Raw genomic sequence first — 26,374 nt, 5'->3', positions numbered from 1 at the left:
ATCTACACAAAAGCATGTGCCAGGGGAATCTCAAAGCTAGAGACTTTGTACACAGAAGTTTGTTCCTGTTTCTCTTCTCAGACCTTTTCAACGTAAAAGCTCTCAACCATACTAATAGGCAAAAAAGGTTAGAATAAACTCTTATTTGTAAAACAGGAAACAAAAAAGCAGTGGGAAACACTTCTTCTTACTAATAAGAGTGTAAAAACAAAGTAAACCTGCTAGGGGTTGGAGTGTGCATGCAAAACCTGAACAGGACTTGCCTTTTAGCAGGTTGTATCCTGTAAAATGTTTTACTAGATTCCTCAAAATTTCAAGGTTAAAAAAAAAGTCATTTTAAAAATTACGTAATTAAAAAAATACTATTTTAAAAATAATTCTGTTGAGTATTGTTGGCTCAGTATCCAAACTTTCAGAATTAGGTATTCTGAACATGGGGTGCCTCCTTCACTCTTTTTTACGTGTATACAATATGTCACCAAAACAGCAGGTTCAATAAAAATAAAAGGTGCAAAGCACAAAAATGAAATATTCTCTCATGCAGAGCTTCCAGTATTGGAGTGCACTTCAAGACATTAATGAAGCCAGGAACTTAAAATTGTAACTAGACAAGAATCATGAGAAAATTCATGACGAAAGGACTCCCCTCTCAATCCCCCTCCCCTCAAATTGTTTAGGATACTTCAAACTCCAAGTGAAGGCAGATTAACTAGATCAAATATCATTGCTTATAAAATAAAATTATTTTGTAGAGGTATTTTCAACATTCAGATTTAAGGCTCAGTAAGAACGCCATCTTTGGAAAAACCAAACACAATAGTCAAGAAAATTTATCACAACATAAATTTATCAGAAGATATTTTATTGCCAACAAGTACAAAATTGATGCTCTCATTCCCTGATGTCTCATTTTAAAGATAAAGCTTTTCCTTCACCACTTTGAAAGATCTGTAAATACAGCACTAAAAAAAAAAAAAAAAAAAAAAAAAAGCAATAATAAATTAAGAGAAAGAAAAGTTGAGCAAGACAGAAGCAGATAACCCACCAAGAAGGAAATGTGTTAGAAGCAATAGAAAAGTTCTGAAGTGGAATCAAAATATCATAGTATGATTTACTTCCAACAGAAATTTGGGGTTTTGCACATAAAATAAAACAGCAGCAAAGAAAAAGGATAAATACAAGTGCATATATGTCCCATTGGAACTTGCTTTTATTAACCAAAACAGTAGTACTCATCAGAATCAATTTTGGGATGTTTATGCAGAGGCTGTGAGTCCTCCATAATAGAAGAATCACTGAACTGGTCCATATCTGAAGGGGTTTGGCGACCAGGGACATCATCAACTAAAGTGTCCAAATAACTCCCCACTGATATTCCATCCAGTCCATCGCTACAGTCTTGTAAACTGTTACAGCTGCCATGGAGAGATGTGTCCTGACTTTCCAATAAGCTGCACAGGCTGCCACTCAGACTGCTACCTCTGCTGGCAATGGACTTCTCTTCAATCATCCATTTGATTGATTCAATACTTTCATTGATGATAAGTAGCTGGCGCATAAGCTTGACATCAGTGGCTCGGAGATTAACCTATAAGGCAAAAGCAATTAAAAAGATTAGTAATTTGCTCTAAAATCAGACTCTAAATAGCAAGCTGGAGGCAATAGAAGGATTTTTTAAAACACGTCTTCAATATCTAGCACAAATCTGTTTAAATAATCATATATAAATATACGTTAAGTATTACTATACTTTCTATGAAGTTCAAGTGGGAACCTAATCATGCTACATAAGCAGCACCTTAACAGGAATGTTAGTCATCAACAAGACTTACCACGTACCACTGGTAACATACCACTATGTTGTTAGTGGATGAAACATAGCTATGACATGACAACTCCTGGGGATAACTTTTCATTATTTAGAGAAGCAAGACACACACCTGTGTTCATTTACAATTAATTTCAGCCATTTAGCAGATCCAAGCAGCTAAGCATTCACCTCACATTCTCTTTGTTATAGATATGGTAGTAATCTAAAATTTTCGGATGTGTGTTATTTGCAAAAAGGCTTGTTGATCTTAAACATTTACTCACACTACATCTGAGTTTATGTTGTAAGCTGCAGTACAAATTCCCAAGAGTTGAAACAGATATGTGTAATTATTGAAACTGTAAATTTCAAATTATTTAAACTAGTATCAGATGAAGGTTATGACTTTGTGGTCAACCACGTATTATAGACTAACATAAAGACTGACAATCGGCAAAAAATAACTGAACAAAAAATACTTTCCAAACACCAACTCCTATTTTGCAATGTAATTCTCATGGTTGATGTACACACATAGAAGTGTTAACAGTAAAGCATAGTGGCATATTTCAGTGCTGCATCTCACGGCACTTTATGTTCTCCTTACTAGAAAAACTTAACAAGACACTTCTACTAAAATTTCTGCAATGAAATTACATATAAAGGTGATGCCTTAGTGTTTAATTCATTGCTTCTTTCTTTTCATCTGAACCATGATGAGCATTGGCAAGACATTCTGTGGAATCTCCTATCTGTTACATGAAACAAGTGAGAATACTGAGAAGGTAATCTAACAAGTTCAAGATGATTCAGTGTTTGCCCATATGGTCAAGTGTAGAGAAGCAGTGGCTACTCCCAACCACAGTGTGAATTTGTGAAACAGCTGTTTAGTCATGCAACTGTGTCTGAGCTAAATCCTGATGAGAAGACAATGCTAGTTTGCAACCTCATCAGCTCTGCAGCCCCTTCCAGTAGCACCTCGTTAATACTAAATGTTCGACATCACAATAGACACTTGCAATCTCCACATCCACACAGATCTGGGCCTACATAAACTTTTGCCACAGTGCCAACACCAGGCATGCATGTTTAAAACTACCATGAACAAAAAAGTGATTTCAAAAGAACTCATAGGATACCATGTCTAGCATGTAATTTGTGTCATATTTTATTGCATGTTCTTACATCCTTCAATTGTACAAATCAAGCATATTACATGCAGGCATGCCACCAATTTAAAATACATATTTAGAATATACTTCCCCTTTGTATATAATTTGTCTGTGCTTCTCTACAAAAGTCTGTGCCACAATCTCTGACTGTACTAAATACATTATATTAAATACATTAAATGCATTAAATACTCTTCTTCCATAGATCACTTACATGTTAACTTTCAGACAATTCAAGACAAAGCAGTATATTTGAACAGCTTTAGTCCACTGAGAAACAAGAAAACAAGTCAAATCTGTTACGCCAGACAATAGACATTTTATACTATTCGCCAATTCCATGATTATTATACAGAAATATAGCATCTGTATTGTTCATCCACAGAGGACTAGAATGAGATTGATATTCTCAGGAAGCAAAAGCTATTTCTTCTTTTGCCAAGCAAGACATTTGGACATGATTCTTTCCATACTCGAATGCCAAATTCTTTTCAATATCCAAAATTACACTGACTTGTTGTGCTTTTCAAAAAATATTTTAATGTATTTTTTATTCTGTTAGATACAACAGAGAATTGTACTGGCTCTGGCTAGGTTGCTTCATTGCAGCCTCTGCAGGTGATGTGTTCAAGCTCTGCAAACAAATCAGCATCGATGTCAAACCAGTGGTTTAACTACAGCAGAGCAGTACTTGCACAGCATCAAGGCCTGCTCCACTTCTCACTCTGCCCCCCAGGCAAGAAGACTGGGGATGAGCAAGAGGTTTGCAGCTGACACAGCTGGGACAGCTAACCAGAACTGACCAAATGGATATTCCATTATTCCATAATGTCATGTCCAGCATTAGAAGACTTATTTGGTCTTTCCAAAGTACCTGTGACTTGGAAACTGGGCATCAGTTTGCTGGATAGTGCGTGATTTTATGTACTTCATTTTTAGTTCCTTTGCAGATTTTTTTTTTTCCTTCTTCTCTTTGCTTTACTTTTGAAACTGTGTTTTTCTCAACCCATGAGTTTTCCTTACTTTTCCTCTTCTGATTCTCTCCTTCTCACTGGAGGGCGTTAAGACAAGAGAGTGAGCAGCTAATGGGTGTTTAGTTACTAGCCAGAGTCAACCCAACACAAAGATTTTTCAAACTTTGCAAGTACCAGATTGTCTAGGTAACTGTCACGTAAGTATTCCCAGTCTCTAAAACAACTGCTGCATTATACTCAGTTCAGTTTCACAGGGTTTAATATAGATGATCTGTTACCATGGAAAACAGCTTTACCATATAGTTTTAACAATAATGCCCATCTATCACTGTTTCAGATGTGAGGTTTTGAAAACAGAATGACTATTTTGTAGCCCTCTTAATCAAGCCAGCTTTTCTTCTCCAACCCATAAATCACTATAAACCATTCGCTTAGCAACCAGGCTGTTGTGACAGCAGCAAATTAGCTGACTTCCCAATTGCAAGTATAGATTTCACCAATTTCCTTTATATATGCAAGTTTGGAGACTGCGATTTCCCAAAAGGCTGATTATGGCAAAGTTTAATGGAACTAGCACCAATACACCACTGATGAAACAATCGCTTTTAGATAAAAAGGAAAGCTCATGTATTTCAGTTTCAGTTCAGAGGATATGACTTTTTTTTGCTCTTCAAGTATCTATGGCTTCAGAATTTCTGTGGAATGGCCTTATTAGAGTAATTCTTTGCATTCTTGCTGACGAGTCCTCCTCGTCCAAGTTACTATTTAGTCCCAAGTCTCCCATGTCAAGTGTGTACTTTTCCTAAAGCAAACACTAAAAAGTAGTCCACCAAGATTGATCTTTAATGACATTTATCTCATCAACTGATAACATAAAAATGTTACTATGACATTTCTTGCCTCTTGTGTATTTCAGCCCAGACACAATCACATTAGTTTGTACTTACACAGTTGCAACTCATGTAAATGTTGGAGCAAACCAGTCGGTTCCAAGAGGTCTCAATTAAAGGGACTAAACACAATACAATCTCATTACATTTGACAGCTCCATGCACAGTAACAGGCACAGTTAAGGAATAATCTAAACAGAGTGAATTGTATCTAATATATGTATTTCGCAACGGTTCCTACAGCTGCTCTTTAATGTAGAGCACAACACCACCAAAGGGAAGGTGTGTGTGCGTGTGTGAGAATCAGCACAATGTTATGACATACAGCAAGAAAAAAATTGTGGTAAGACAGAGAAAAACAAATTTTGTTTACAACCTAGCTTATATATCCTGTTGTTTGGTTTGCATAATCAAAATAGTACAGATGCCTAGGAATGCTTAACATTAAAAAGCCAGTCGTGGCATGTGAAAATAATGAAATTAAAGTGACAGCGAGCATCTTTCATGTAACACAGTGTGGTAGCATTAGTGGACAGAACAATTTAGCATTCAGACACAACCAGTTATTCAGTCTGACCTAAACACCCACTTAGACCTCTTTTCCCACACTCACACTGGTTGTTCTAACAAGAACAACATTGCTGCCCTTACTCATCTAGCCTTGGTTATGGGCTTCCATGATCAACACTGTCACTTGCATGACACTGTTACACAAAAAATTTATAAATACACAGACATCTGTGTACGCGCACACACACACAGATATATACACAAAGACATTTACACATATTACTGTTGTTTCTGTATGTACAGTGTTTCTCAAACAGGATTGGACGAGGTTACTGGTTTTGGAATAAAACTCTTAGTGATTATGGCTGTTAACAAAGACAATTAATGCTTCTTGGCAGTTGTACAAAGTAGTGCATTAGCTGTCCTAGTCTGGTCATTTTACTTTTGGATCAAAGACTACTGGCAAAATAGACTTGTGTTTTCCTTCTGTATATTCTGTAGACGTAGCTTCCAGTCAGCTCCACACACAGTGGGCCCCCTCCCCCTCTAAAAACAAGAAAGTAAAAACAAGAAAGCTAAAAAATTAAATTCAATATATCCTTTTAATCTGTCAAAGCCATCTACAACACTAGTTCCTTTCTGCAGTCTGTTTTCTTTTAAGTTCCTAGAAACACATACTTTTTTTTTTCTTTCCTTTTTCTCTTTCTCCCCCCCTTTTTCTTTCTTTTAAAAACAGCAAATCTGTAGTGATATTAATGGCAATTAAGTGTGGTCTGAGAAAAAAGATAGTCCTAAGTTGATTTAAAAGACTTTGATTTAATTTTCTCCTCAACACCTTTATGCTGTGTGTTGTAAGGAGCCCAAAAGAAAAAGGAAAGGAAATCAGCATGCTTGTACAACAAAGTATTTCCTTCAATACCGATCTTTCAATCATAGCACAGTGAAATAAGTCACTCAAAGACATGAAATCTTAAACCTAAATGGATTCAGGTGGTTGTTTAAGTCACCTTGCTCTGCACAGGATCCCTAGGCCTCAAAAACTCATCAAGGATTCAGGAGCATGGGATCTGGGGTTCTGAAGCAGTATGCCTTTGTACAGTTATTCACAGTACAGTTATACACAATAACTGGAAGTTGCATGGGAACAGTAGCAAAACATGGTACTCCACTGCAAGCAGTTTGGCAGTAGAACAATCCTGCATAAAGAATTAGCACATGAAGAGGTTAGATGAAATGGGTACTGCAGTCAATTCCGTCTGTTGTTCGTACTGTCACATCCATCTGTATTGCCTTTTTTACAAAATGACTTTCAAGCCCACACAATCTTTCCATGACAAACAGGCCCGTGTGACCACTACAGTTTAGGAGCATTACTGATTCTACATTGCTGCTGACTTCTTCTTCCTAGGGTGTGTCAGAGACAGCTTTCCACCCTCCTGCATCATAAACAGTCATAAACAGTTTTGTGGTTACCCATCTATGCCTAGCTCCTCCCCTTTCTCTTTTAAATGGCGGATTACCTTAGTTTTCTGTGGAATAATGAACTCCATGAATTCATTTGAGATGTAACACAAATTAAGTAAACCTAGGAGTCAGTGTCCAAATAAGAATTTATTTTGAATTCTGAGAAGTCTGCTTCTCCTCAGAATCCAAGCTTATTCTTGTTTCTCCTGGAATTGCTTTTTCTATTACAAATACTGAGCAACTATTTTCAAAATAACTAAGAAAAGTAATTCCCAAAGATAGGGATAAGACATGAAGCATAAAATAAACATTTGTTGGAAATGTTTAATTATTTGAGCAGATTTAGTATAAAGAAGATCAGAATTCATTCAGCAAATATAGAAAGATATAAAATTCATCAATAAAACATCGTCTGTGAGAGATGTTTCTGTGAGAACATGCATAACAAGCTAGAAATATTCACAATATGTGAATACATGCATTACTTAATTGGACTCACTGAGCTAACATATTTACAACAGGAATGAATGTGGTCACACATACAGACTTTGTTTATTAGGCAACCACCACAAAACAACCACACAGCACGTGCACTTGAAGGTTAGCAGGCTCAGAATGATATTACAATAGCTTCTCAACAACAGTGAGAGAAGGAAGTGTTTTTTCTTCCATTCATTTAACATGTCTAAAAATCACAAGTGATAGATAAGGGTAAAATTTCTGCTCCTTAAACATACAGGTTAATTAGCAGGTTGTGCATGAGCTCTGTCCCACTTTAAGCAGATCTTATGCATCTGCTTGACTTTAAACCTCTTGCCTGCTACCAAACTGTCCTACTGTTTGCATGAGGTTCTTAAAATAATAAGCCACTCTGGGCAATGGTATTTCAGGATCAAGATAAAAAAGCAGTATCTAGTCCGACTTCTGAATCTGAATGCAAACTTCATCATCACCTGTCAAAAAGCCGAGCAGATTCCATGTGATAGAGCAGAAGCACACAGGTTAACAATTCCTAGCTAGAAGGATCAGCTACTCACTGGTGGAACTGCAACTGCTTGCGGGATGTTTCCACATCCACTCCACCACAAAATCAACTAGTTTAGATTAAATTCATACACTACAATAATTGAAGCTAGCTCAACCTATCTGACACTGTATGTGAGCTCTCTCATTTCCTTGGTTTCTTAATATGCATAAATAATAAACATAGTAACCACAGTTTGACACAGATAAGATTGTCAATAGGTTGAGGTAGATACTACAGTGCTCATCAGGGATATATGTGTCAGACTGATTCACCTCACACTACCCTATGTAAAACACACATGCCTTTTAAATTTGATTTAGTAGTGTTACAGGTAGATCAATAGCTTTTTGCACTTCTGTTTTCTTTGTTTTCTTTCAGCATAGACTTGAGTCACAATGCATTGCTGAAAGGTTTTCCCATTTCTTTCCTTTTATTTTTTTTACACTTGCAGTAGTCTTCAAACAATAAGAGGCACATAAAAAAAAGTTCTCTCTACAAATCTCAATTTACCAGATAAATCCTTGATTTATAGTTGCAGTTTGCTGATCTAGTTTATTTCTGCAAATTAAGCAAATTACACTGACCTTTTTTCAGCTGCACTTCTGTAATGAGTCATAATAAAAACATGTTGGCAGGCTACAGAAGCACTTCTGACAACATACTTTTTCCACTATTTTGTAAAAGACATTATTATCTTTGTGTTTCTCTTGAAAACTCACAAATTTTAAAAGGCACAGTAGATTTTTAGGCAGCATTCCCTACAATGAAGTCCAGAGAATGAGCAGTTATTAAATTTACAGTTTCTGTCTGCACCCTTAACCTTGCTAGTTTAAAAAGAGGCTCTAGTCTAGTCACGATCTCTCTACAGCCCGCTGAAATTCCAAGCAATACCACACCAAGTGCTTACGACACTTATTTCTAAAGGTCCTTATATAAAATTTGGTAGCAACATAACATAGCTTTGTGAACAGAGTCTCTTAACTAAGAGGAAAAAGGAAGGACTATGTGATTTGACATCAGCCAGAGAAGAGTCTCTTTCTGCAGACAGGACTATATCTCACACCAGAGGAAGAAAAGCACCCGGAACCAACCACTCACTCACTCACTACCTGCAACAAAGAAGTGGTTAGGCCAGATCTGAGACACCACCAAAATGATCAGGATTCAGAGCAGAACATGATGAGAGAAAAAGTTAGCTCAGTAAGAACTAAGAGTAAGTAACTCAATAAACTGGTTTCAAAAATATTTCTTGCAAATACACGAACAAAACATTATGCCAGTATGGTTATTTTCTGGTATCTTCTCATAAACTACACCATTAATTATTTACATTTCTCTTACAACACCCTATTTGAATATATTAGCTTTGTACATACTAATTGATCCCCTTCAGACTTGACTGGAAAATACATGCCATCGAGTTGTGCAATTGCTTAATTGCATTATCTCTGTAATAAAAAAGTGGATTTCAATACCTTTTTCCTCCTCCCTGGAATGTGCATCATCCTTTTCTTGCTAGTATCAGTAGGTAGCCTGTCATTTGCATTAATACATAGTAATGTATTAATGTATCTCCATGATTTGTATGAATCATTAATTCAGTAGGGTGCAAAAATATTTGTTTAGTTTTTAATGATACACTGTTTGAGATATTCTGTACACTCCAGTGCAATACTAAATTCACATGGGAAAAATCATCTTGCCTTTGTTTTTTTGGTTGTCTTTTTATTCTACTGTGAAAACAAAGCTGGACTTAATATCTACTAAGTAGATATGATGACTATTATCAGAGATAAATACACCACACGTCTGAGAGCAAGCAGCAAGAAAAATTATATTAGTTAAGTCCATACTTCACCACCTCCTCTTCTCCCCCCTCTCCCCCCAATAAAATAAATGCTAAATCAGAACTTTAAATATTGAAGCACCACAGAACGAAACATCCAGCCTCAGAAGGATGAGAGAATATAAAAGGAAGCTCCTGATTGTTTTAAAGCTCAGTTGAGGAAACATGAACAGGGAGGCACTGTAACAATTTAAGAACAGTAAAAAGAATCTAACACAGTATGAAGTTTTTACTGTATGTTTCTAAATATCACAAGCTACTGTCATAAAAATAACATCTGACCTTGGAAACGTATCTATGATGACAGAGGTGAAAGTGTCCGGTAAAGTCCACACTATGGGCCCACATGTGTTGACAGACAAGGTAATGACACTACAAATATTCAGGCCAACACAAAGCTGCTGCAAACAGTGTCAGAAGTGTTACAGCAGATGGACTATCATAGCACCATTGTAATGTGCTCTGAGCATCTGTCACAACACAGCAACTGTTGTGAACTTTGCTTTCATTAAGTTACCTATGCTTACCTTGATCAAAACATGCTCCTAAAAATGCAGTGCTAATACTGGAAAGAAATATTTATTCTTTTCTGAATCAGGTTAGGTTAATGAGGACTCTAGCCCTCTACTTATCCTTTTAAAAATTAATTAGTTTTAATACTGGCACTGTGTAATTATGCTCAAAAGCATTGAAGTACAAGAACAGTGATAGAATATCATGGGTTTTGGTAACAGATACATCTGAAACTTTAAAATATTGCTTGTACCTAGACAAGAGTGATCCTCAACTTGTTAGTCTTTTTAAAGAGAGAAGAAAAAAAAAAGGAAAGAATCAATACATGCTTTATTCAAGTCAGAACTGAGACATGACAATATTACTATTACTTAGGACAAAACTAAACTTTCTTGAAATTCAAGTCTGGTTTTGCAGTATCACTGGAGAGACACATGAGATTCAAAAAAATTCAAATATTTGCCTTCCCAGAGTTCAAAGTAGGATTCTGTTTGTTATAATTCTGTGGCCCTGGTGATTGGATAGGTTCTGTTAGAAGCATAGTTTTAATCTAACAGTCAAATCTCTACTGTTGGCACACTCCCATCCTATTTACTGAAGGTTTATCTGAATAAAAAGGAACTTCAAGACAGCCTTGAAATAGTAAGTGATAACATGTCATCTTAGAACTGGTTTATCAGAGTTGAGAAGTGATATGCTGATCACTTATTTTTTCCTATGGAAATGTTATGAACACGTATCTGTGCCAAATCTTTTTAAAAAGTATTTAATAAAAAATACTGAACATCTTATCAAACAAGCCTCTTTTTTTTTTTTTTTCTTTTGATTCCTTTCCTTATGTTTAGTCTGTAGACCATTAAAAGTTGAGTGTCTTTTGGATTCAGTCCAATTTATTTATTTTTTTTAAATAAAAAATGTCACCCAAATCTCTCCACCAGTGCTATCACCATCCTGCTAAAGTACTGTTCATTCACATGATTTGTGCTCACCTGAATGTATTAGCAAATCTGTGATCTCTCAGATAAAGTGAAGCCAAGTTTTCTATTCTGAGTTTTGAAACTAAAAATACACTTTCAAACTTCCAGATCACAGAATCACAGAATTTCTAGGTTGGAAGAGACCTCAAGATCATTGAGTCCAACCTCTGGCCTAACACTAACAGTCCCCACTAAACCATATCCCTAAGCTCTACATCTAAACGTCTTTTAAAGACTTCCAGGGATGGTGACTCTACCACTTCCCTGGGCAGCCTGTTCCAATGTCTAACAACCCTTTCAGTAAAGAAGTTCTTCCTAACATCTAACCTAAAACTCCCCTGGCACAACTTTAGCCCATTCCCCCTCGTCCTGTCACCAGGCACGTGGGAGAATAGACCAACCCCCACCTCGCTACAGCCTCCTTTGAGGTATCTGTAGAGAGCGATAAGGTCACCCCTGAGCCTCCTCTTCTCCAGGCTGAACAAGCCCAGCTCCCTCAGCTGCTCCTCGTAGGACTTCTTCTCCAGGCCCCTCACCAGCTTCGTCGCCCTTCTCTGGACTCAAGCACCTCGATGTGCTTCTTGTAGTGAGGGGCCCAAAACTGAACACAGTACTCAAGGTGTGGCCTCACCAGAGCTGAGTACAGGGGGACGATCACTTCCCTAGCCCTGCTGGTCACACTGTTTCTTACGCAAGCCAGGATGCTGTTGGCCTTCTTGGCCACCTGAGCACACTGCTGGCTCATATTCAGCTGACTATCCACCATCACTCCCAGGTCCTTCTCTGCCTGGCAGCTCTCCAACCACTCATCTCCCAGCCTGTAGCTCTGCTTGGGGTTATTGCACCCCAGGTGGAGGACCTGGCACTTGGCCTTGTTGAACTTCATGCAGTTCACCTCAGCCTATCAGTCCAGCCTATCCAGATCCTCCTGCAGAATATACCTATATATAGTTAACTTCTTTTATCTCTTTCTAACCCACTAAGAAGGGATCAAACAGTTTGCAGCCAATCTGCATCTGGGCTATCAGGGTTAAAAAACTAGAAGCAAACAAGAACTGAGTACCATTTTCAGCAAGCCATAATGGCTTGCTAACTTGCTTGGCTAACACAATTAACCAAGCATGCTGCTGCTTTTAAGCCTTTTTCATAGGTAGGCTCCTACAGAGCACACTGAAGTAATCCATTCTGGAAGTTGCAAGGCATGATTATGCAAGTTACAAGAAAACATGTATTAAAATCAAATAATCAGAAATCCTAGATTCTAGCCAAAGAGTTCTCATAAGGTAGCAGGAGTAAACAATTATGAACTATAAACTTCAAAAAATGTCAAAAACAGGTACTCTAGATACCTGTGTTTCCACATTATTTGATCCCTGCTGACTAATAATCATCAACCACAGGACGTGGTGCAGACCTCAGCTTCTCCTAGACCACTCTGGCTCAACTCATACTCAATTTTAATACCTTAGCACGTTCTTAGCAAATACTTCTACATACCATACAACTGCAGCACTGTGCTGAACTGCACAGTGCTGCAGTTGTATGGTATGTAGAAGTATGTGCTGCACTGTGCTGCACACATCCTAGTTCAGCACAGAATATTAATCTGTAGTACTACAAGATACCTCATACTACCAGAGGTATGAGTAGGATGGGAAAGAATCAAGGTAACTGATTACATTTTTCCATTTCTCTTACTACTATGGAAATACTGACTAGTTAGGGAGCAGAAACAGAACGCAAGATTTGCTCCTGGCTAGGAAAAGACAAATATGTCCGTTGAAAATAATCACAGAATGGTTTGTGCTGGAAGGGACCTTAAAGACCACCCAGTTCCAACACCCTGCCATGTGCAGGGACATCTCCCACTAGATCAGGTTGCCCAAAGCCCCGTCCAACCTGGTCTTGAACACCTGAACCCCTTCAGAGAAGGGACATCCACAGCTTGTCAGGGCAACCTATTACAATGCCTCACCACCAGTGAAGAATTTCTTCTGAATATTTCATCTAAACCTACCCTTTTAGCATATAACCATTACCCCTTTTTATAGGGGTAAAAGCCTTTTTTAAGGCTTTTGACACGGTTTCCCATAGGATCCTACTGGACAAAATGTCCACCATACAGCTAAATAAAAACATCATACGATGGGTGAGCAATTGGCTAACAGGCAGGGCCCAAAGGGTTATGGTAAATGGGGCTGCGTCAGGCTGGCGGGCGGTCACCAGTGGGGTCCCTCAAGGCTCCATTTTAGGGCCGGTACTTTTCAATATTTTTATAAATGATCTGGATGTAGGAATAGAAGGCATTTTGAGCAAGTTTGCTGATGACACCAAACTTGGAGGAGTTGTGGACTCTGTTGAGGGTGGAAAGGCCTTGCAGAGGGATCTGGATAGGTTGGAGAGCTGGGCGATCGCCAACTGCATGAAGTTCAATAAGAGCAAGTGCCGGGTCCTGCACCTGGGACGGGGAAACCCTGGCTGCACGTACAGACTGGGCGATGAGACGCTGGAGAGCAGCCTAGAAGAGAGGGATCTGGGGGTCGTGGTAGACAACAAGTTGAATATGAGCCGGCAGTGTGCCCTGGCAGCCAGGAGGGCCAACCGTGTCCTGGGGTGCATCAAGCACGGCATCGCTAGTAGGTCAAGGGAGGTGATTGTCCCGCTCTACTCTGCACTGGTGCGGCCTCACCTCGAGTACTGTGTGCAGTTCTGGGCACCACAGTATAAAAAGGACATGAAACTGTTGGAGAGTGTCCAGAGGAGGGCTACAAAGATGGTGAAAGGCCTGGAGGGGAAGACGTACGAGGAACGGCTGAGGGCACTGGGCCTGTTCAGCCTGGAGAAGAGGAGGCTGAGGGGAGACCTCATCGCAGTCTACAACTTCCTCGTAAGGGGGTGTCGAGAGGCAGGAGACCTTTTCTCCATTAACACCAGTGACAGGACCCGCGGGAACGGGGTTAAGCTGAGGCAGGGGAAATTTAGGCTTGACATCAGGAAGGGGTTCTTCACAGAGAGGGTGGTTGCACACTGGAACAGGCTCCCCAGGGAAGTGGTCACTGCACCGAGCCTGTCTGAATTTAAGAAGAGATTGGACTGTGCACTTAGTCACATGGTCTGAACTTGGGTAGACCTGTGCGGTGTCAAGAGTTGGACTTGATGATCCTTAAGGGTCCCTTCCAACTCAGGATATTCTATGATTCTATGATTCTATGATATGAGTGTATTCCCTGAGAAAGACTCCCTCTCCAATAAAGAGACCCTCTCCAAATTCCATAATCAGAATCACTTCAGAAGTGAGAGAACTAGACAAGGAAATCTGGGCCACAACAATGTTGGACTGAGCAAGACAACTATGGCTATATTTTAAAAGGGCTGGATAGGGCTCTTTTAGTATAATTTTGTTGTTGAACTTCAATAGAACAGGAGGGAAATGACCAAGCAAAAAGAAAAGATTGCACATCATATTGTTGGGATTAAACTTCTTTTTCTTCTGAAATGGGAGGACTGTTGCTTTGCACTGATGAATGTATAACAAGCTATACAAGTTGACTGTCACTGTGAGCTGCCTCATCTGCCTATGGAGAAAACAGCAGCTACCACTCCTCTATTGTTCCAGTCACAGCCAACTAATGCTAGGCACTAACAGAGGAGTAAGGCAATTCCACTTGATGTTGAGGACAACTACTATTGCTTTGGCATACTAGTAATGCTTTCTTCTCTTGCAGTCTTCCTTCTCTACTCTTGAAGGATTTTAGTTTTTTCCTACAAACCCTGTAATACTATGAACCAGCCATAAGCCATCACTTGAGATTGACATATTCTGAAATATGCAAAAGTCCTCCTAAGAGATATTAATTAGACCTCTTAATGGTTACAGTAGTTGAAGTGTCCCTGTGAAGGCAAAATGAACTTGCAGTCACAGGTCAGGAAGAGTCCTCTTACCACTTAGGTTTCATGTCCACTCCTCCTCAAACCATATAGTTTCGAGAAGCCTAAAACAAACAATAGTCTGAGTCTACAATGACTGCAGGCACAACTTCTCAAAGTCAGCATATTTATGTGCAGAATCACCTAAACTCTCTTAGCTAGAAGACCCTTTTGCCCACAGAAAGGATTCTTTAGTATCAAACTAAAAAAAAAAAAAAAAAAAAAGTGCTGCCACTATTTCATTTCACATGTGCTTTATTCTAAACACGTGTTGTCTGGCTTTGACCACCAGAGTAAACAGTCTATATTAGCAGCCAAATGTAGAGAACAAATTCTCGCTCATGGTGGGCCAGGAGCAGCCACCCTCCTCTAGGCACCATTTCAAGCTTAAGTGTTAGTCTCTTCCCAGATACCATTCACTTCACTAGTTTTTGAAAAGGTAGCAAACTGATGCAGATCCTAATTCTGCTTATATAGAAATGCTTCACAGTTTTCTTCTTGCTATCAGGACTGTCATTTATAATTATTGTAAGAATCAAGGTCAGAATCTGAAGCTTTATAAATAAAGTGCCCAATGTTTGCTATGCCTTATAAGCATGCACCCTAGTCACAAAATCTAGTTCAATCATTTCAAATTGAACATTAATTTAAACCAGTAGAAATTTGGTAGGAGAACAGGAAAAAAAAAAAGATACAGACAGAAAAATGTAAAGCAGAGTTTTATTTGTTTATCTTGTGGTAAAAACAAGAAGTCTGGAAATACTCAACCTATTTATTAAATTATAACTCTTGGATGTGCACCTCCTTCTGTATCTACAGTGAGGCCAAAACAGCAATACAGCAGAACAACTCTTCTTCTGGAAGCATTTTAGCCATAAATGCAGCTGGTGTCCAACAACATTGAACAAAATTAAGCCAGTAAAACATTTATAAAATCTGCAATTCCCAGTAGTTCAGCAAAACAGCAATTCAACATTGCCATACAGGCGCTAAATGCTTTCACTTCACCTGGCATTGCACCCAGCAGGGCTGTACAATATTGCAGGGAGTTTGGTTTACAGCACAGCAAATGAAACATGCAGATAACTTCCCCTGGCAGCTCAGTGTTTGTGCTTCCTGTTACCTAACAAACGTGTCATATCATTTGTTTGACAAAGCATTAAGAATTGTCCTGTTGGTGTGAAGAGGGGAGAAGGATTAGACTGATGAGAAAAGGGTTGCATAGCTGTGTTTGTATTTCTCTTCTCCGTATTTATGGAAGCTCTGGGAAGAGGGTCCATAGCCTGACAAAACAGCATAGCTAACACTAACATCTGACATGCATATATTGCTTAAACTCTCTAGTGTCCTTTGCTTACAGAAGGAGAAAAATCTCCTTTGGAGCAACACTGGGGGGAACCCTCAGCTGTGTTTTATTCCACACACTCAACAGCCCCAGACTGGAAGCCAGTGGGACTCACTGCTGGAACAGTATACAGGGTATTTCTGAAGTAATGGACCATCTGTATCTGCTTCTACATTTGATAAAACCTGGGTGTGAGTTTTATACCTGTCAAAGCTCTACAAATGAGAAGGTCTATAGACATACCAGAGTTCATTCCAGCCAGCTATAATGAACACTTCACCTCTACAACCAAAGGTTCTGTGGAGTTCGCGAACTACTCAGGTACTTGACTGAAGTTTTTCAGAACATAAAGACATCACAGGATGTGCTTAAAAGGCCCACTGCTCGCTTTGGACATAACCCAGTTCTCACTAGATACAGACATGGAGAGACAACCACTGATGCCTGAGCTTCACACAGCAAATGCCAAAGACATAACATGTTAAAAACTATGAAAAAGTAGTAAGATTGTTTCAACAAGTTAAGTTAAAATCTTCTCCAAATCACATCTTCCAGTAATGGTTACCTTATGAAAGTGGGTCCAGACATGTTGGAGGCACAGTGATGTCTTAATTTGATAGAAACATAGATGTGAATTCAACATCTACTGAATTAAGTATTCTAGTCACACACCTTTGGACTACAAAAAGAAAAGAGAAAAAAAACAATGCAATGTAGATTATGGTGCACCTATTTAAATGACAACATACAAAAAATACCGTCTCTGAGATAGGAGGCTCTAGCAGATTGTTATAGTCACAAAATAAGAGTGTAAGTGGCTCAAGGGATGCCAGTGCCATTTATATAACCATATGGCTCTGTGCACTGTGGTACAGAGAATGATCAAGCCCAGAAACCTACCTACCCTCAGAGCAAGGCTTACTACTTGATAATCTGCAATATGGTGAGTGCAGGTGCAAGTTTTTCCTGCTGGATCTGGTTTGTAGCCATTCAGCTGATAACAGAAGAGCCCCTCACACTCATACCCTTACACTGCAAAGTACAGATGTGCAAGAATGTTTTATCTTCTACATTAAAGAAACATAATTGTTTTAACTGTTAATCTCCTTGGCTCTCATTGCAGACGTATATTTCAGAACAAATATTTCAACATCTTCCTGAAATTCCACAGCAGTCACTCCCACATAATTCTCTCTCCAGTCCTTCTCTAGTCCTTGAATAACTTATCCTGCCTACCGCTGAAAAGTTAATTATTATTAAGTGACTGAAAAGGTAAAGATTCACAGGTTTAAAATTCTTAGTACTAGGATTCCCTTCTGGCATTAACTGAGGTTATCCGATGACAAGGATGATATTTCCAAACTGTGCTTGAAAACAACAGCCCACAGGACAGAAAGACTGAACAGCTTAAACTAATGAAATACACCCAGGAACTCCCTAACAAGAAAGCCAGACACAAGGAAAGTCTTACAGAAGTTATTTTTCCTTATGCACCCAGTAAACTTATCGGCCCAAACTGGGTAATCCTGTTCCTCACAATTTCTCTGTTGATGGATGCCATCACACTTCAGTCCAAATTCAAGATTCTCCTCCCTCCTTCTTCAGTTGTTTTTTTTTACAGCTGTAATTAACAGTTTCTTCAGCATTGTAGATATGTTTAATAGCTTTCTGACAAGCCTGCAAGTAGCCACTTTTGCTGCAGTTCTTTTAGAGCAGGGCTTAGTCAAACTACTCGAGTCATCAGAGCTTAAAAAGTCACCCATTTCCTATATATCTCCAGGACAGAAGGTCTGCATTCACAAAAACCATGCTAAAATTTCATTTATTGCCTGTTACCTTTGTTTCAATTAGAATTTTAAAATATGTACACATAAAATTATAGACTGTGCAGAACACAGATCCTCTGACCTGAAATGACCTGGGCATTGCTATGCAAGTAGTAGCAGAAATCTTGCAGTAAGAAACTTAGTGATGCACTGATGCCTTCTAAGGCTCCAGCTGCCCTACTAAATACTGGCCCCAGCTTTACATCACTGAGGATAACTGGGTGATCAAAGCCAAAATTCAACAGAAAGAACAACTGATGTGATGGCAAAAAGTAATCCACCAGTGGTAAATGCTTATAGGTAGCAGCCCCACTTACAAGTGTGAGGACTGGAAAGAATAGACTACAACTCCGCTTTTGTAACAAAAATTTTCCCCTTTTATTACAAGATCTTCTACAGTTCAAGTCTTTATCTTCACAAATAATAATCCACAAACCATCTTTTAAAGCTGCTTGTATGTAAGACTCCCAAGTGTCATGGTTACAAATACAGGTACAAATCCAAGACAGAAACTGCCCTTGATTTCGCAAAGTTCCAATTACTTTTCAGCACTTGTTGGCCGGTCTTCTGTGGTCAATGTATGTATTTAGTATTATGCATTTCAAGTTTTTTGAGTTTACACACAAAAGGTTCTTTTTAACTATGGTTATCCCTAAGTATCCACACAAAATCATGCTGTTCTGCTGATTTCATTAGAAAGTTTGCAATCTGTTTGCTGTAAGCTATTGTAAATCACTTAAACTGTAGAGCTCTGTACAGAAGGGGTTTAATTTTCAGCAAAACACCACATCTTTTCATTATGAACTGTCATCAATCAGCTTTTAAAAAACAACTTCAAAGCCAAAATTCTTCCTCCATCCTTGAAACAAAATAATCAGGAAAGAAACAGCATGAAATGCTAACGTGCATTGTTTCAAATCAGGACTAAAAGTCTTATCTGTAATTTGGCACACTAACTCTATCTCGAGTGCGATCAAGCATTGATGAGACTGCTGTGACAATCTCTTGTATTGCATGTGTTTTTGCATGTGTTTCACACTGATGATGCTAGGTCAGGTATCTACAGTGTTTCACAGGTCAAGCAGTAATTAATTATGTAAGTATACATGTACTTTCTGAGGACTTAAACCTTTCATTAGGTAGCACAGCTGAACAGGAATGGCCATAAGTGCTGACTGGGTGCAACACAGTGATGTTCCAGAATTCAAATCATGCAGGTACTGCATGAGATTTGCCAGCCAAAAGATGCTTAAATATGCACAAAGTTAAAGTTGTTTACCTTGTCCTGCTGAAGATAGTCTTTAAAAGTCAGAGAACTTGGCGAAGTTATGGTAACATAATTAGATTTTAATTTTTTCTTGATAGATTTGGTCATTATCCCAAAGGATCAATCTACAAATTCCTTTTAATCCAAGCATCCTAATATCACTGTACAATCTAAATGCCACATAAAAATGACAAACTCCTTCAACGACATCATGACAGTTGGAGGGTATAAAAGAGAGAACTTGTTAGCAAGATCCAACATTATGAGCTTTTTCACTGAACTTCTGGAAGACCTGTGGAAATAAGTTAATCTCTATTTCTGTATTCTTTCTTTTTTAGTTCTAAGAAGAGCCTCACTTCAGGGGTTCATTGAGCAACTGCTCACTAAGAAACCAAGGTTAATCAAATCCTCCTACACAGGCTTGAGGCTTAGCCACTAGTAATTTTATATTTAAGATTTTATCTTCAATCAAGTTTTTAAGCAAAAATTCCAATTAATCTAACAGAAAACCAGCATCTGATACAGAGCTTTGCATTGCTGACTAGACACACTGAATCATATCTTGGCTTCAACTAAGTCAATTGATGTTATTATTGGAAACAGTAAATGTAGACGTCTGTACCTACAGCAAGTGTTAAATGAGATGTTTCAAGGTACATTTGTTGACTTTTTGAAAATGCCTTTCAAAGAAGCTAATAAAGGTAGACCCCCCCCTAGTTATTGTTCTAACAAATCTAAGCAAATCTGAAGTTGCTCAAAATCTTAAGAGCTGGTAAGAGAGAGTTACAGAAAGTCTACCCTTCAGTCTGCATCTTCATTTACATGCTAAGTATATGCAAAAAATGTTAAAAAAAAAAAAAAGGAGAACAAGGAAGAGGAAGGACTAGTATCATAATGATCATATTTGCCTCAGTTCCAATCAGTACAAGTACCATTAGTTCTTCTTCATTTTGTCAGGGCTTCATGTTCATTACCCTTAAAATAGTCATAATAAAACAGAACTATTAGAGCAACGGGAGAAAAAAAAAATCAATTAGTGAGACTGCACAGGCACATTCCTCTTTCTCAACTAGCTTTAGCCTAAATCTGTCATACTCAATTTCTTGGCAATGGGATTGTTTCCACTTATTTATTCCCCCCCCCCCCCAAAAAAAAAAAAAAACAACAACAACAACAACAAAAAAACCTGCTGCACTCAGAATACCCAGTTTGGCCTTCAGGCTCATTAATGACGTTTGATCCCCAACAGTGTTCACTGGAAGAAAGTTCATCTAAAAGTTCCAGCTCTGCCATTTCCCTCTTAATTCCAAGACACTGTTTACCTTTTTTTGGACCCAAGTACTCTTATGCAAAGCATGTTATTATTTTAGTCTGTGTAGTGCAGACAGAGAAATGCAATAAAAATTTGATTTAAGAAAAATATGAACTGAAAGAAAAAACCTCAACATATTTTTTTTTCAGGTATTAATAAAAATCTCCCTTTGAGTAAACACAGAGCTTGTGAAGGAGAAATGAGGCTTCTGAACTAGCAGCATCAGCAGTTAGTGTTCAGCCCTCAGGTTCAGCAGTTACAAGCCATGTTGATTACTTACAGCAGCGTGCAGCTGTACTGAGTGGTGACCTCACAAGCATCACACACCAGAACAAGGTTGCAGCTGTGAGGGGTATGGAGTATTCATCAAATTCTAGGTTGACCAGAGAACAGCATTTTGACCCAAGTTAACAATTACACCTTGCTTCTCTTGTTATGCAATGGCCTTATGCCTCAAAGGTTTTCAGCACTACCAGGGCAGTGTCAATCACAGACTTGGCTGGGAAAAGTGAAGGTAAAAAAGGGGAAGGTGCCCCGGCTCAGCAGGTTCGTAGTTAAAAAAAAAAAAAAAAAAACCTCCATGGTGTTCTGCACATGATTCCAGTGACTACCAACAAAATTGGGCTCCGGAGAAAAAGAACAATCCACTCAAGACAGCAAACAGATCAGGGGACACAAGCTTCAAGGCCTCAGTCAGAGGATGTACAGTTTACTCCCACACACCTGCCTATCTGTCAGGAGCTTAAACTCATGGTCAAAAACACCACTCCTAAATCAAATATGGACCTGATATGCTCATGTCTTTAACATTCTCCTGCAGGAGATGACATATGGGAAGTAATCGTGTCCACCCATTTTATTCATGCTCTTCCAGGCCCAAGGACATGGCAATGTGATGATAGACATCTCAGAGCTTCCACCACCTCGCTCTTTCTCAGAAACATCCAAATCAACAGATATCAGTACTTCATTCTGAAGCATGATAAACATATAGGGTGGTTGAAAGAGCAGAAACATAGATTTAATTGGTGTCTGGAGGAAAAAGTGAGCACTGAAAGAAGAGAAGATGGTCCTCCATTTTAAAATGAGGAAAAATTATACCTACCTCCATTCCTGCACAATGGAATTTACTTCAGTCACTGGAAGGATAACATACTACCTGAGATAAGGCTTAATGTACGTTCCCAAGCATTACAACTGGGTTCAGGTATGCTTTCGTTATTCTTTACTGTCATGGGCCAAACAGGCTGTCAGTGGAACACAGAGGTTCCTCCTCTCATAATGGCTCATAACTTAGTTAACAGTAAAATACATCCTTAGCACAGCCAAAAGCTTTGGAATCACCATGATTTCAACGCAATGAAAGGTCAAAATGTACTCATATTATCCATAATATAGCTTTGTTTCTCAGATTTAGTTGAAATTTGTCAACACAGGCACAGCCATTGTAACAAACAATACCTGTGGGAAAGGACAGAAGTTGAGCTGCATAAACACACAATTTGTATGAAATTTAAAAATAATTAAAAAAAAAAAAAACACGTCTGCTCAAAATGTCTTCATTAACAAAACCAATAAGATAACATAGTGAGATAGTGAGAAGGTACTGGTCAATATTAAAGATTAAGATGTCTGCACACCAGTCAGTGTCAAGTTTTTCATGTGTGACTAGGTGAGCCCGAATAACCTTGCTTTGCCAATACATACAAAAAGGTTGTCTCAAGCCTGAAGCAAGTAAACCAAAAAAAAAACCCACAGGTGTACATGTGAACTTCTGTGAGCAGGCTGCAGAAGCTGGTATCAGAGAGCAACTAGGAAAAGATAGCATGATAGACATTGCTTGGATTTGGATTCAACTGCATGAAGTTCAAGAAGGCCAAGTGCCGGGTCCTGCACCTGGGGCACAATAACCCCAAGCAGAACTACAGGCTGGGAGATGAGTGGTTGGAGAGCTGCCAGGCAGAGAAGGACCTGGGAGTATTGGTTGACAGTCGGCTGAATATGAGCCAGCAGTGTGCTCAGGTGGCCAAGAAGGCCAACAGCATCCTGGCTTGTATCAGAAACAGTGTGACCAGCAGGGCTAGGGAGGTGATCGTCCCCCTGTACTCGGCTCTGGTGAGGCCGCACCTCGAGTACTGTGTTCAGTTTTGGGCCCCTCGCTACAAGAAGGACATCGAGGTGCTTGAGCGGGTCCAAAGAAGGGCGACGAAGCTGGTGAGGGGCCTGGAGAGCAAGTCCTATGAGGAGCGGCTGAGGGAGCTGGGCTTGTTCAGCCTGGAGAAGAGGAGGCTCAGGGGTGACCTTATCGCTCTCTACAGATACCTTAAAGGAGGCTGTAGAGAGGTGGGGGTTGGCCTGTTCTCCCACGTGCCTGGTGACAGGACGAGGGGGAATGGGTAAAGTTGCGCCAGGGGAGTTTTAGGTTAGATGTCAGGAAGAGCTTCTTTACTGAAAGGGTTGTGAGGCATTGGAACAGGCTGCCCAGGGAGGTGGTGGAGTCACCATCCCTGGAAGTCTTTAAAAGACGTTTAGATGTAGAGCTTAGGGATATGGTTTAGTGGGGACTGTTAGTGTTAGGTCAGAGGTTGGACTCGATGATCTTGAGGTCTCTTCCAACCTAGAAATTCTGTGATTTCTAAACTTCTTATTTTTTCAATTTTTTACATCTGTTTACTATTATAGCAGATACTAACTACTTTTCTCCCCAGTCAAGGCCTCTTAGATATTCATCAGAACCAAAGAATAATATGCTACAAATAGATGTGAAATAGTGAGATAACAGATTGTACTTTGGTTCTGTTTTAGGAATGATGTTCAGAAGAAGAAGAGACATAGAAACTCTCCTTCTTATCTACTGTTGTTCTTAAATTGTACAGATCTGTACACTGTCACAAGAAAACTGCAGAAGTGAAAGGGACAGATTAAGAACCTGAAGAAACCTTACGGACAGAGGAGAATTCTTATGTTACTGTAGACAACCACAAGAAGATAGCTAACTTCCAACCTCTGGAAGATAGAAAACAGATGACACAAGAAGAAGAAAGTAGACAGAGTAACTATATTTCCTCTTGTACAACAAACACTCATTATAAAAGTAGCTGAACGGGCAGGCACAGAATAAAAGTCAAACAAGGAGGTGTGCATTAGAACTCCCCTGGCTTAACATAAGCGATGAGTTTAGATGTGAAAAACTAAGTCATTAAGACATTAAAGTGAGAAAGGAGGGATCAAGGAAGCTGAGACTCAAACTTGTTCTTTCCAAGAGCTGAGAAGGGGGAGAGGAGAGAGAGGGAAATTAGGAAGCAGAAAAAAAGAATATAGACAAACTGAAGACTGTGATGTGAAACTTCACGTGTAAAGTAGATGAAGAGACCAACTAGCAAGGAAAACATGATGAGGGCAAGTCACTTGATTTTTATCCCTTAATAGGCATAACTGTCATGACATGTCTAAACAGTCATGCCAAAAACTCCATCTACGTTATTTGCTACCTTTGCAGTTCAACGCCCCTAAGAGTTTTATATTATAATCTATGCACAGGTCACCCTACAACCCTTGTACAAGTTTAGAACTTTGAAAACTAATACAAAGGATGCTAACAATGGGGAACAGTGTTAAAAACTAAAATTCTCAGTGATCATTACACTAAAATGCATGGTAGTTTAGGTTAGTGAGCATCTCTTATAGCATACAAAGCCATAAAGCACTAATTGTGATAAAAAAGTGACTTTTCAAGATTAAGGTCATAATCTTGGCTATAAACTGCTGGGATGCCTATTCCTGATTTCCCTTTCCTCCTAGCCTGCTTATTCTTTCAGAACTCTCCCACCCACCCACTGACCTTTTGCTTATATATACGTGAGGTTGCACCGGGACAGGCACAATGGTATAGCATTGTACTTGTTTACATAGGATGAGATTGCTTTGTTCGCTCTGAATGGCAGAGTTCCAAGACAGTTGCATAAAGCCACCTCCACGAGCTGCCAGCAAAATCCTCATCCCAACAAGAAAATAGTATGGAGTTTGACCAAGCAAGTTATGCACAAGAGCTGTGGAAAGAGCCGCTGCCAAAAAAAAAAAAAAAAAAAAAAAAAAAAAAAGTTCTTCTGGAATTGAGCACAATTACAGTCTAATAAAAACTGAGGCCAAATAGGCATTGTCAGAATCGAACCTACCAAGCGTTCAACATTTTTGGTTGGTTGCTCGTTTGCTTGCAAAGAGCGCCGTGGTTCTTTTAGTTTTGCCTTGAAGGTGGCAATTTTATGGCACTACTGAGAAACAAAGTTTCTCGACGACAGCAGCACACAAGGCCGGGCAAGCACCTGCTTTGCAACAGTAAGCAGGTCAGAAGTCCCGAAGTTAAGTCGAGTCACAGCAATCCTCTCAGCCACGGTATAAATAGGAGCCTGGCGAAGAACCACCGCGCGGTTGCGCGGTGTCCGCCCGCAACCAGGTAACCCCCTGCAGACCCAGGTGCCAGGACACCAGGCCGAGCTTCCAGGGCAGAAACCCGCCGCCTGTCGCCGCCGAGAGGCAGCAGGTGCGGCGCGGGGAGGCGGCGGCGTCGCACCGTGCCCACCGCCGGGCTGCGGCGCCGAGGGGCGACCCCGTCCCGTCCGGGCGGCCCCCCGGGCACTCACCATCTCCTGCCGCAGGAGGTGAAGTTTCGTCTCCAGCCGTGCGAGGGCGGCGGCGCGGCGGCGGCGGGGGCCGGGGGCCGCAGCGGGGCCGCGGGCGGGCTCGGTGGTGGCGGCGGCGGTGGCGGCGGTGGCGCGGCCCGGGTGCTCCTCCCCGCGCAGCGGCCGCGCCAGGCTCTCGGGCACTTTGCGGCCCAGCTTCTGCTCCACGTCGCGGAGGTCGGGGGGGCCGCCGGGCTCCATGGCTGCCAGCCTCACAGGGGCCCGCGGCGCCGGGCGGGGCGGCACCGGCGCTACCCGCGGCCGCCCGGCCGCTGCAGGGGCGCGGAGGAGCGGGGACCCGCGGCAGCGCCGCTGCCGGCGCCCGGGTGGCCCGCGGCGGACATGGGGGTTCCCGGCACGCCGCCCCCCGCCCTGCCCTGCCCTGACACCGGGTGGGGGCACACAAAAACTAGCGAGCGGCAGCGGGGGGGGGGCAGCTCCCCCGTGGTCAGGCGGCCGGAGCGCCCCGACCCCGCTGCGGGACCGGGCCCGCGACGCGCGCTGTCGGCGGCCGGGCCGGGCACCGCGACCCGAGTCATCGCGCGCCCCGGCCCGCTGCAACTTTAAAGGCCGCTGGCAGGTGGAAGAGGCGCGCCCCGGCCCTCCTACCGTAATGTCGGGACTAGAGGCGCAGCCCCGCGGCCAACAGCGCGCACCCCGGGCCGGAGCTGCCGGGCAGGGCTGAGGAGCGGCGTGAGGCTTCGGGGAATGGGGAGGGGAAAAGTGGAAAAAAAAAAAAAAAAAAAGGAAAGAAAAAAAGAAAGAAAAAGGAAAAAGAGAGGACAGAAACGGGAAAAGCAGAGGAAAAGGGGAAAGAAAAAGAAGAAAAAAGAAA

At 40.6% G+C, this 26,374-nt stretch overlaps 1 protein-coding gene across 1 annotated transcript; it reads right to left on the bottom strand.

Annotated features, from left to right (window-relative positions):
* Positions 1-841: 841 nt before the first annotated feature.
* LURAP1L (leucine rich adaptor protein 1 like) lies at positions 842-26,110 on the bottom strand. The gene is made up of 2 exons (XM_068667189.1): positions 25,501-26,110; positions 842-1,588 (listed from the first exon to the last, which is right to left on the bottom strand). The coding sequence occupies exons 1-2, from the start codon at positions 25,738-25,740 to the stop codon at positions 1,214-1,216; spliced, it is 615 nt and encodes a 204-aa protein (XP_068523290.1). The 5' UTR covers positions 25,741-26,110; the 3' UTR covers positions 842-1,213.
* Between the last annotated feature and the right edge of the window lie 264 nt (positions 26,111-26,374).

The sequence above is a fragment of the Anas acuta genome, chromosome Z, assembly GCF_963932015.1.
Source record: "Anas acuta chromosome Z, bAnaAcu1.1, whole genome shotgun sequence".
NCBI classification, from domain to species: domain Eukaryota; kingdom Metazoa; phylum Chordata; class Aves; order Anseriformes; family Anatidae; genus Anas; species Anas acuta.
Note: the sequence above shows the minus strand (reverse complement) of the source record. Positions and strands in the feature narration are given on the sequence as shown.

What these genes read in the sequence shown, in the direction of transcription:
- LURAP1L (XM_068667189.1), bottom strand. Translation starts at nt 25,740, where the DNA reads ATGGAGCCCGGCGGCCCCCCCGACCTCCGCGACGTGGAGCAGAAGCTG. An exon ending in ACCTCCTGCGGCAGGAGATG is followed by an intron (nt 1,589 to 25,500) that starts GTGAGTGCCCGG and finishes TTTGCCTTATAG; the next exon opens with GTTAATCTCCGAGCCACTGA.